Here is a 12,409-nt window from a genome sequence, read left to right on the forward strand (position 1 = left end):
CATAGCAGTGTACTAACAGTACATACCTAGTTACAAACACAAATTTGGGAGGAAGTGTTATATGTGTGTGGGAGAGAAGGGACAATAGGGAATGTTCAATTTATATATTTTTAGGTCAAGTCGTATGTACAATCACAACAGTAAATATTGCTGTGTTTTTATATGGCCCTCTTGACATTTATTTATATAGGATTATAGGTAGTAAGTTTTCATTAGTTTTTAGAAAAGGGATATTAGGAATTTGGCAAGATTGTAATTTTCTGCCAATAGTGACAAATATCATTTAATATTTAAAAGGATTATAATGAAATTTTAAAATAGTTACATTTGGCCTGTCTTCATACTATTTGTGGGAGAAGAATATTTCTGAATTTCATCTGCATAAACTTGAGTAATCATTATAGGCAGGTCAGTTGTAGTTAGTCTGATTTGAATACAATTTTGCTATATGCTAGGATAGTCAGTTCATTTTTGCAGCGGCTGGTCTGAGATGTTAGAGCAGAACAGCATCATGGGGAAGTACTGTACTGTAGAGTATTGAGTAGCATCTTGGAGTTTGAAGTATGTAGGGGTATTGAAAAATATATATTTCAACCAAGGTCTGCTTATTACTACAGGGTAGCATACAAAATTTAGCTAATAGAGTGAGAAAGGCTATAAAGCTTAAGAAATAAACTAAAATTTTACTTATAACTCATCCAGATCGTTTTGGTTGTATTAGGCACAAAATTTATATCATAATCTTTCTTAAATTTGTTGTTTGTCTGTTTGTGTGAGCCCTGGCTAGCCTGGAACTTAGTCTTTAGATCAGGCTGGCTTTGAACTCAGAGATATGTTTGCCACTGCCTTCTGACTGCTGGGATTAAAAAGTGTGTGCCACCACAGCCTGGCTTAAATCTTATTGTTTTAATTCTTTTTATTTTGCAGTATAAAAATTTGAAAAGGGCTCTCTAAAAATATATTAGTGGGCTGGAGAGATTGGTGAATAAGGTTAAGAGCACTGGATGCTCTTGCAGAAGACTCAAGTTCAGTTCCTAGCACCTACATGGTAGCTTAAAACTGTCGGTAATCTCAGTTCCAGGGACTCTAGAACCTATTTCTGGCTCCTTGGGCACCAGGCATGCAGAATGTACATACATGCATGCAGGAAAAACACTTATACCCATAAAAACAAACATACACATGAGACATTTTGAATGTTGAGTTTAGAGGTATGGTAATACCTCAATTAGTGATTGACATGCTTTTTGAAAATGCAGTGAATATCCTAGAGTAGGGGCTCTCAACCTGTGGGTCATGACGTGGGGCCGAGGGGGGGGGAGATGATGAACTATCCTTTCACAGGGGTACCTGAGATGGTCAGAAAGTACAAATATTCATATTATAATTTATAACAAGCAAAATTACAACAAAAATAATTTTATGGTTGTGGTCACCACAACATGAGGAACTGTAGTAAGGGAACTGTAGCATTAGGAAGGTTGAGAGCCACTGTCCTAGAGTGTGCTTACACAGACCTGGGCAGTATAGTTTACTTATACACTTAGGTGTATATGGTGTATACGGTTTAGCTTATGCCCCAGACTGCAAACCTGTGCATATTGATTTTGTGCAAACCTGTCACTGTATTGAATACTATAGGTAGTTGTAGTTCAAGTGTTGTATATCTAAACTTAGAAAAGGTATACTTGTGGTTAATGCTTTCCTCATGAAAGTGATACGTGAATCTATGAAGCAATATAATTGATTTATCCTAATACTTTTCCTCAAAAAAAAAAAAAATCAGACAACAATTAAATGTAATGGCCACAGTGAAAGACCAAAAGTGGGTTCATTAAGAGGTGGTTGGTTTCATTTCCCACTCATGTCATCAACCCATAACTCATGAATTTCCAATCTGGTGCACTAGATCAAGTGTGGCAATTTAGTTAATGTAGTATGTCAACCCAAATTAGTTTCAGTAATTTCAAACAAATCTTATGTTTTTTATAGCTAATGGGAATGACAACAAGAAATTTAAAGGAGATAGACCTCCCTGTTCGCCTTCCCGTGTTCTCCATCTTCGAAAAATTCCATGTGATGTCACTGAAGCAGAGGTCATATCATTAGGTCTACCATTTGGCAAAGTCACTAATCTTTTGATGTTGAAAGGAAAAAGCCAGGTACGTAATATTTAAAGATTGTCACTGAGTGATTATCTTCTGGGTGTTAGTATTTCATATAATTTCTATTTTCTTGAACTTAAAAATAACTAGTTGTCTTGAGACGGGGTCTCTATGTTGCTCTGGCTGATGTAAAATTCATAAGCTCAAGTGACCTTTTTAAAGTTCTGCCTTCTAAGTATCTGGGACCACAAGGGTGTATGCCACCTTGCTGACTTTTCAGCTTTTCTTACTATCTATGACCACAAATTAGGTTTTAAGTCAATTTTTTTCCCTGTATGACAACAAACAACACAATAAACAGGAAAAGTTCTTATCTATTTGATTTGGGGTAATTTTCTTTAAGACCTATTTTATATTTTACTTACTTGATGTTTTTAACTGTAGGATGACTCCTAAAAATATCGTGTAATACCTAAGAGACCTTGATAGAGAAATTATAAATTGCACTTCATTTGTCTAACTAAAGAACAGTTAAGTTTTCCAGACAGTGCAGTTATCACTATAAGCTAAAGGTCTGATTGGCTTTTACATGGGATTTAAGAGTTGGGAGCAGCTGGGTATGGTAACACACGCCTTTAATCCCAGAGCTAGAGAGGTAGAGGTAGGTGAGTCTCTGAGTTCAAGGCCAGCCTGGCGAGTTCCATACATAGTAAGTTCCAGGACAGCCCGGGACTATGCTGAAAGATCCTGTCTTACAACCAAAACAAACAACAGGAACAAAAAGAGTTGGGAGTTACATCATTTATAAAATAAAATTGAATGTTTAGCTAGATATGACTGAATAGTTAGTATTTTTAAAAGTGGAAGCAAAACCAAAAAAAAAAAAAAAAAAGGCCGGGTGTGGTGGCGCACGCCTTTAATCCCAGCACTCGGGAGGCAGAGGCAGGCGGATTTCTGAGTTCAAGGCCAGCCTGGTCTACAAAGTGAGTTCCAGAACAGCCAGGGCTATACAGAGAAACCCTGTCTCGAAAAACCAAAAAAAAAAAAAAAAAAAAAAAAAAAAAAGTGGAAGCAAACATTTTTTAAAGGCTGGAGATTTAGCTCAGAAGTTAGTTAAGAGCCCTGGTTGCTTATGCAGAGGACCTAGGTTCAGTTTCCAGGCCATAAGTGGTGGCCCATAACTGGTTGTGGGTATCAGGCATACACTTGATGCACATATGTACAGTCAGGCAAATATATATATATATATATATATATATATATATATGATAGAAAATGAATCTTTTTTATAATGGATTGGTTTACAGTAGGCCCTTATAAGAGCTTATTTCTTTTTAATATTTAAAAAAAAAAAACAGATTGCTATAAATCTCCTTTAATTTGGTCTGTTGTAGCCTGTTGCTTTAGGCTAGCCCAAAATAGTGTCATATCTCCTGCTTCCATAAAACCATTGTGCATATTCTAGTTGTAGAATTATTGTGTAGCTTTTTTTTTTATTTTTTTTTGTGTAGCTTCTTTAATAATTTGAGAGACATAAGGGAAATTTCATTGTACAAATGAGTTTTTACATTCAATTATTTTTAAAAGATTTTATTACTTATTTTTGGAACTTTTGCGAGTTTCATACATGGATTGATCATTAGATCTTATGTGAAATGTGATAGATATATATGCATCTGCGTTTTTGTTGTTTGTTTTTTGAGACAGGTTTTTCTTTGTAGCCTGGGCTGATATGGAACTTGCTCTGTAGGCCAGGCTGGCCTCAAACTCAGCTATCTCCCTGCGTCTGCCTCCCAAGCACTAGGATTAAAGACAAGGGCTACCACCACTTGGCCAAATCTGTGTTTTGAAGAAACCTTCAACACTTATTTCTGAGCCCTAGGAACATTAGCTAAAATCACGTGGCCAACTAGAGGGTGGTGGATAAGATTGTAAGGTAGTAAGTATATGTTCAAAAAGATTGCTCCATACGATTTGGAGCAAATAAGAGTAAGTGGATATGGAATGTAGCAAATTCTTGGTATCTTAAAGTAATGCTATACTTGATTTCTCATTGTGGGTTGAAGTTTTAAATCTTTGTGGGGAGTGGGTGTGGCAGCAGTCCCAAAGGCGCCAGGGACTGCAGCTAAGTCGTATGACTTGCACCTGACTTCCTCATATAAACCACAAACATCGTGAGAGCTGCGCAGGTGTACCAGGTTACTGGCGAAGCCATTTTGGTGGAGATATGCCCCTGCTGCCCTGATTAGCTGAAGCTGCGTACCTGGTGAGGTGATGTGGCCTGCTGTGAGTGGATGGGAACTGATAGTATATAAAAGTGAGAGGCCCAGGGCTTGGGGTCTTTCGCCTACACAGTCAATGCTCTCCCAATAAACGTGTGCAGAAGGATCCTATTGTGGTGTCTTTCTTGCTGGCGAGTCAGGGGTCCCACAAATCTTAAAGGAATTATGACCATAATCTTAAATTGGGAAACCTGTAAGTAATTAAAAGTATCTCACATGTATAATTTAAAAGTCACAAGCAGAGATTTTTTTTTTAAATGTGATATTACCCAGTCCTGTCCCCTTCCCCCATCCTCCATCAGGGTTTTTGACTGGTTTGTTATAAAGTAGGGCCTTACTATGTTCTGTACCAGGCTGTCCTGTAACTCGGAGGCTCAATCATTGCTCGGACTAAAGGTGTACACCACCACACTCATACTTGGACTTTTGTTTTTAACCTCTTTGTTTGTCTTTATTGAATGAAATTCTAGCATTTCTTTTGTGTACTCTAGCAGTTTAGCCCAAGGTTTTACAAAACCAAATTTAAGTTATAGCACCTAAGAATATTCATTTGTAGTGGTGATGTAAAGATTTATTTTTATTTTTAAGCATTTGAAGAAATAGAAGTTAAAAAACACACATAAAACATAACAAAATAATTTAATCTCCTGGCAGTTTCTCAGTTGGAAACTTTTATTGAACCCAGTTTTTCAAATTAATTTTATCCTCTAGGGAACAATGTCAAGTATGCTGAGAAAACACAAGTTTAGACCAATATGGAATGATTCTTAACCATCTTCTTGTGTTTATTGCAGGCCTTTTTAGAAATGGCTTCTGAAGAAGCTGCTGTTACTATGATAAATTATTACACTCCTGTTACTCCTCATCTTCGAAGTCAGCCTGTTTATATCCAGTATTCCAATCACCGAGAACTTAAGACTGACAATCTGCCTAATCAGGCTGTAAGTATTATAGGTACCTGTAAGAATAATTATACAATTAATATAATTAATTATACAAATATGTGGTATTATAATTTAAAATTAACTTTCTATACTTCAGAGAAGAACCACTATATATTTTTCTTCCTTTTATTTTAGTACACTTTATGAGGATTTCATATGTATATGTAATTTGTTCTTAAATGCTTAAAATTAAAAATAGTTTGGTTTGGAAACTTTGGAAGTTGTAGTGTTAGAAATGACACGGGGCTGTGCATGGGTAACATTCTTGTGATTCTAGAAGGAGGACACTGAACTACTCAGGGAAACTTTCTCAAGAAAAGCAAGAAGTAACCCTTCTCCCCCCAAAACCAAACCTGTTTTCATAATTAAGATAAAATCGTGTACCTCCTAAAGGGAGAAATATGAAAGAAGTGCTGGAAATAGCTGGATTTACACTTGCTTTGGGAGAAGTCAAAAGCCTTGAGTTTGCCTTCCAGGGTCCTTTGTGTGTGTTTGTTAAGAATTCTCCCAGTAACTGCATCCCTAGCCAGGAGTAGTTCTCTGTTGAGAGGTTAGGGAGGCAGTTTAAGATGTCAAGAATTGCTCAGAATTTTCCTTTAAATGAGTTTTGACTCCTCAAGTGAATGTGGAATAGCCTAACAGCATAATGCTTTTATTTCTGGTTTTTATTTTGATATGGTTCATGATGAGTCTTTCGTATCTTTCCGGGTTCATTTTAAGTGGTTAAATAGAAATTTGATTTAACATGGAAAAAAAAAACCTTGTCTACAAAGCAAGTGTATTTTTTAAAAGTGTGTGTGTCTGTTTGTATGTCTGCCTATTATATGCATGGGTGTTTTGTCTGCATGAATGACTGTGTAAAGGTGCCAGATGCCCTAGAACTGGAGTTATAGACAGTGTAAGCTGTCATGTGGGGACTGTGAATTGAACCCAGGTCCTCTAGAAGAGCAGCTCAGTGTTCTTTACCACTGAGACATATCTCCAGCAATGTGTACTTTATTTTTTAAATATCTTTTAAAATTGAATATAATTATTTCTGGTACTGGATAACCAATCTGAATACTTACCTCCAGGGAAGGCCAATTCTCCCTTGCTCAGCTGTTATTAATTGGTGGCTCTTTGTTTAAGAGTAGAGACATGTGAGGTTTCTCTCTACCAGTTTAGCATGTTTATCTATGGGTGTTGCTCTTGTTTAGGCAACCATATGTTGAGGTGTAGGTCTCATGGATGTGGCTTCCCTGTCATTTCTAGGAGATACAGTCTCAACAGACTTCCTGTTTCTGGCTTTCAGTTTCTTCCCCCTCCTCCTATGATGTTCTTGAGCCTTGGATGCAGGAGTTGTAGATGTATATCATTTGTGCTGGGCCCCTGACCCAGTTGGTCTCTGAGTTTTGATGAGGTATGGTTTTCTGTAATGGTCTCCATCGGGTACAAAGTGATGCTTCTTTGATGAGAGGTGGTCTGTGGGTAAAGGATAAGTATTTAGGTTAAAAGTATTGATGAGATCAGGAACTCAAGGCCCATACCTAAACATAATAAAAGTAATATACAGCAAACCAATAGCCAACATCAAACTAAATGGAGAGAAACGTGAAGCGATCTCACTAAAATCAGGGACAAGACAAGGCTGCCCTCTCTCCTCCTATCTATTCAATATAGTACTTGAAGTTCTAGCCAAGCAATTAGACAACAAAAGGAGATCAAAGGGATACAAATGGGGAAAGAGGAAGGCAAGATATCACTAGTTTCAGATAATATGATAGTATATATAACCAACCCTTAAAATTCTACCAGAGAACTCCTACAGCTGATAAACAACTTCAGCAAAGTTGCTGGATGTAAAATTAACTCTAACAAGTCAGTAATCTTCCTCTACTCAAAGAATAAATGGGCTGAGAAAGAAACTAGGGAAATGATGTCCTTCGCAATAGTCACAAATAATATAAAATATCTTGGTGTGACTCAAACCAAACAAGTGAAAGATCTGTATGACAAGAACTTCAAGTCTCTGAAGAAAGAAATCAAAGAAGACCTCAGATGGAAAGATCTCCCATACTCATGGATCATCAGGATTAACATAGTAAAAATGGCCATCTTACCGAAAGCAATCTATAGATTCAGGGCAATCCCTATCAAAATTTCAACTCAATTCTTCCCAGAGATAGAAAGAGCAATTCTCAAATTCATCTGGAGTAACAAAAACCCCAGGATATTGAAAACTGTGATCAACAATAAAAGAACTTCTGGGGGAATCACCATCCCTGACCTCAAGCTCTACTACTGGGCAGTAGTGATAAAAAGTGCATGGTATTAGTACAGAGACAAGCAGGTAGATCAACAGAATAGAATTGAAGACCCAGACACCAATGGTCACTTGGTCTTTGACAAAGAAGCCAAAACCACCCAGTGGAAAAAAAAAGGCAGCATTTTCAACAAATAGTGCTGGTTCAACTGGCAGTTAGCATGTAGAAGAATGAAAAACCCATCAATTCTTATCTCCTTGTGCAAAGCTCAAGTCCAAGTGGATCAAGGACCTCCACATAAAACCAGATACACTGAATCTAATAGAAGAGAAAGTGGGGAAGAGCCTTGAACACAGGGGGAAATTTCCTGAACAGGACACCAATGGCTCACGCTCTAAGATCAACAGTAGACAAATGGTATTTTATAAAATTGAAAGCTTCTATGAGGCAAAGGACAAAATGGCAACCCACAGATTGGGAGAAGATCTTTTCCAACCCTATATCCAATAGAGGACTAATATCTAAAATAGACAAAGAACTCAAGAAGTTAGATTCCAGAGAACCAAATAACCCTATTATAAAATGGGGAACAGAGCTAAACAAAGAATCCTAAACTGGAGAATCCTGAATGTGTAAAAAGCACTTAAAGAAATGTTCAACATCCTTAGTCATCAGGGAAATGCAGATCAAAACTTCCCTAAGATTCCACCTCACACCAGTCAGAATGGCTCAGATCACTCAGGTGACAGCAGATGCTGACAAGGATGTGGAGAAAGAGGAACACTCCTCCATTGCTGGTGGGATTGCAAGCTGGTAAATCTCCATTGGAAATCAGTCTGGGTGTTTCTCTGAAAATTGGGCATAGTACTACATGAGGACCCAGCTATACCATTCCTGGGCATATAACCAGAGGATGCTCCAACATATAATAACAAAGACACATGCTCCACTGTGTTTATAGCCACCTTATTTTTAATAGCCAGAAGCTGGAAACAACCCAGAATTCCCTCAACAGAAGAATGGATACAAAAAATATGGTACATTTACACAATGGAGTAGTACTTGCTATTAAAAACAATGACTTCATGAAATTTGCAGGCAAATGGATAGAACTAGAAAATATCATCCTTGGACTGGAGAGATGGCTCAGTGGTTAAGAGCACTGACTGCTCTTCTAGAGGTCCTGAGTTCAATTCCCAGCAACCTCATGGCTCACAACCATCTGTAACCGTATGACAGTGTACTCATATACATTAAATAAATAAACTCTTTAAAAAAATATTATCTTGAGTGAGATAACCCAGACACAAAAGAACACATATGGCATGTACTCACTGATAAGTGGATATTAGCCACAAAGCTCAGAATACCCATGATGCAACCCACAAACCATATGGAGCTTAAGAAGAAGACCAAAGTGTGGATGCTTCAATCTTACATAGAAGAGGGAACAAAATAATGACAGGAGGTAGAGGGAAGGAGGGACCTGGGAGGGAGAGAAAAGAAGGAGGGGGAAGAGGGGCAGGCAGGGTTAGGTGTTAGAAGGGATAGGAGACAAGTACCAGAGGGTCAGAAAATTGAATAGAAATGTGTAGCAGTGGGAGGTAGGGAATTGGGGGTAACCACTAGAAAGTCCCAGATGCCAGGAAAGCAAGAGGCTCCCAGGACCCAACAGGGATGACTTTAGCTGAAATATGCAACAAAGGGGAGATAGAACCTGTAGAAACCACCTCCAGTAGATAGGCATGGCCCCCAGTTGAGGGATGGGGCCACACCCATCTCAAAATTGTTAACCCAAAAATGTTTCTGTCCAAATAAAAGACAGTGTATTAGTTAGGGTTTTACTGCTGTGAACAGACACCATGACCAAGGCAACTCTTATAAGGATAGCATTTAATTGGGGCTGGCTTGCAGGTTTAGAGATTCAGTCCATTATCATCCAGGTGGGAACATGGCAGCATCCAGGCAGGCATAGTGCAGGAGAAGCTGAGAATTCTACCTCTTCATCTGAAGGCTGCTTGCAGAATATTGACTTCCAGGCAGCTAGGATGAGTGCCCTAAAGCCCACACCCACAGTGCCACGCCTACTCCCAACAAGGCCACATCTACTCCAGCAGGGCCACACCTTATTACAATGCCACTCCATGGGCTGAGCATATACAAACCATCACAGACAGGAACAAAAAATGGAAAGGAGACTGAAGGAAAGGCCATCCAAAGACCACCCCCACCTCGGGATCCATCCCATCTGCAGACACCAAACCCTGAAACTATTGCTGATGCCAAGAAGTACTTGCTGACAGGAGCCTGGTATGGCTGTTCCCTGAAAGGTTCTACCAGCACCTGACCAATACACACAGCCAGCCATCGAACTGAGCCCGGGATCCCAATGGAAGAGCTAGGAGGACTGAAGGAGCAAAGGGGCTTGCAACCCCATAGGAAGAACAATATGCAACGTTTTTTTAAATATAAAGAGAATTCTGCATGTATTCTTGCTCTAGGGCAAGATTTCTCCAGCTTTTTTGTTACGTTGAATGTATGGGAACTGCATTTATAAAATTATTAGAACTTTCTACATTAATACAGGAACATTTCCTGTACATAATCCTTGTTTTAGGGCATAATGACATGTTTCATTGGGGGGGGGATCAAATTGAGAGCCTTAAGCATGCTAAGCAGGTACTATGCTATAGCTCGGACTATTAAGAGTTCTTCAATGAAAATTGTTTTTATAGATTACAAATAAGAAACCTGTTCATGGTTAAACATTTAAGCAATTTAGAAAAATATGAGGAAAAATACAGGCATCTGTTTGAACAGAGATAATGAATATTGGTGCTAATAATCTATGAATTCTTCTGTTGTGCTGTATACAGGTGAAATCCTGGTGTGTGAAGTGTTTTTGTTCTTATTCTGTAATATATATTATGGACATTGTTCTGCAGCAAGAGACATGCTTGTGGATTTTTAATGACTACTGTTACTCCTTTGATAGAAGACCTATAGTTAGTCCTGGTTTTTGATAAGCACTGAAATGTTTTTCCTATTTTAAAGGTTTTATAAACAGTACTGCAATAATACATTTTGGCACACATAAAACCTTATCTTACTAGATGAAATTCCTGGGTTCAAGCATATGCATGTTTTAATATCTATCCTGATTAATTTCTGTATTTAATGTCATTAAATACTTTTTAAAACCTTATGTGCGTGTGCTCATGCACAATGTATTCATGTTTGTATGTCTTTTTTTTTTTTTTTTTTTTGGCTTTTCGAGACAGGGTTTCTCTGTGTAGCTCTGGCTGTCCTGGAACTCACTCTGTAGATCAGGCTGGCCTCGAACTCAGAAATCCGCCTGCCTCTGCCCCCCCAAGTGCTGGGATTAAAGGCGTGTGCCACCACCACCCAGCATGTTTGTATGTCTTAAGTGTGGGAATAAATGTGTGACTCTAATGTGTAAAGGTCAGAGGACACCTTTGGGTGTCATTCTTGCTTTCCACCGTGTTTGAGACTATGTTGTTTGACACTGTGAACTCCAGGCTGACCCTTGAGTTTCTGAGGACTCTGTCTTCACCTGAACATGGGCTTAGGAGCATAGGGCTCTGGCGGTACTTGTGCAGCTTTCATGCAGTTCCAGGGACTCAAGTCCTCATGCTTGCATTGCAGCAGATGCTTTTAGCTGATGAGCCATCTCTCCAACTCTCAAAATACACATAACAAATTTGTCTTTAAGTCATCTGTAAGTGTACATTTTAATGGTTGTTAAGGACAATCATTAACTCATCTCTCTTTGGAACTTTTCCCCTGTTGTAAACTGAAATTCCTTGTCTGAAATAACAGCTTTCCATTTCCTCTTTCCTTGGCCTCTGTCAACTGCCATTCCATTATCAGATTATGACTTTGTGTTTGGGTAATTGAAAAATTATTTTTAGATATTGGTAACTTCCTTCAAGATGGTCATATTTCATACCATGTTCCAACATAACATTAAGATAAAAAACCAAAACTTCTAATATTTAAAAAAATGTATTTATAAGTGTATGCATGTATGGATATGGCATGCCTGGTGCCCATGGACATCAGAGGAAAACAGTTGCATGGATGGTTGTGCCACTGTGTGGGTGCTTACAAACCCAACCCAGGCCCTCTCCAAGAGCAACAGGCACTCTTAACAACTCAGCCCTCTCTCCAGCCCCTCTCCCACTAATGATTGCTTCTGGTTTGATATTCAAGTCTTTGTTCTCTTGGATTTGTTTGTTTTATATATGTGATATCTATATGATATATGTGAGATATATTATTATAAAGGTAGCACTTTATTCCTCCTAATGGCAAGAAAAGTTTCTTCTGGTTTATTTAATAACCCATTTATTAAACTACTGATATGAAACATATCCTATTTCATATCATACCCTTTCTGCATGCTTACAATATGCATTTATATATACTTGTTAATAAGTGTATGTTACATTCTGTGTTCATGAATTCTGTTCACTTAGACTGAACTGCAAATCTAGTTTGGACCTGACTTTTCCATCCCATTTCTACTTTAGTGTATACTGTAAATTTATTGCAGAGCAATATATTATCTCTTCAGAATTAACTGATTATAGTTCTTATAGTTATTTTTAAGTCTTGTTTCCTTTTAAAATTTTTGGATTTTTTTGGTAAATTTGGAAATAATTAACATACTCTTCTCTGAATCTTTAGTACCAGAAGTTGTTCTTGTCTGTTTTTCTATTAAAGTTTTTCAGTAGAATTTAAACATTTTTTCATGTAAATCATACAGTTTTCACAGTAGTTTTTTTCCCAAGTATGTTAGTATAAATTGCTAG

The 12,409-nt window shown here is 37.9% G+C and overlaps 1 protein-coding gene across 4 annotated transcripts in view; it reads left to right on the forward strand.

Annotated features, from left to right (window-relative positions):
- Positions 1 to 12,409, forward strand: part of Ptbp3 (polypyrimidine tract binding protein 3) — an 81,336-nt gene that overhangs the window by 30,534 nt on the left and 38,393 nt on the right. For all 4 annotated transcript variants that reach the window (XM_021159315.3, XM_085839261.1, XM_021159312.3 and 1 more), the window contains 2 exons: positions 1,993 to 2,162; positions 5,182 to 5,328. In XM_021159315.3, the coding sequence (XP_021014974.1) occupies positions 1,993 to 2,162; positions 5,182 to 5,328 (317 nt within the window). The remainder of the gene's footprint in view (positions 1 to 1,992; positions 2,163 to 5,181; positions 5,329 to 12,409) is intronic.

This window comes from Mus caroli, unplaced genomic scaffold (genome assembly GCF_978045245.1).
Source record: "Mus caroli unplaced genomic scaffold, Mus_caroli_1 scaffold_6, whole genome shotgun sequence".
In the NCBI taxonomy this organism is placed as follows: Eukaryota; Metazoa; Chordata; class Mammalia; order Rodentia; family Muridae; genus Mus; species Mus caroli.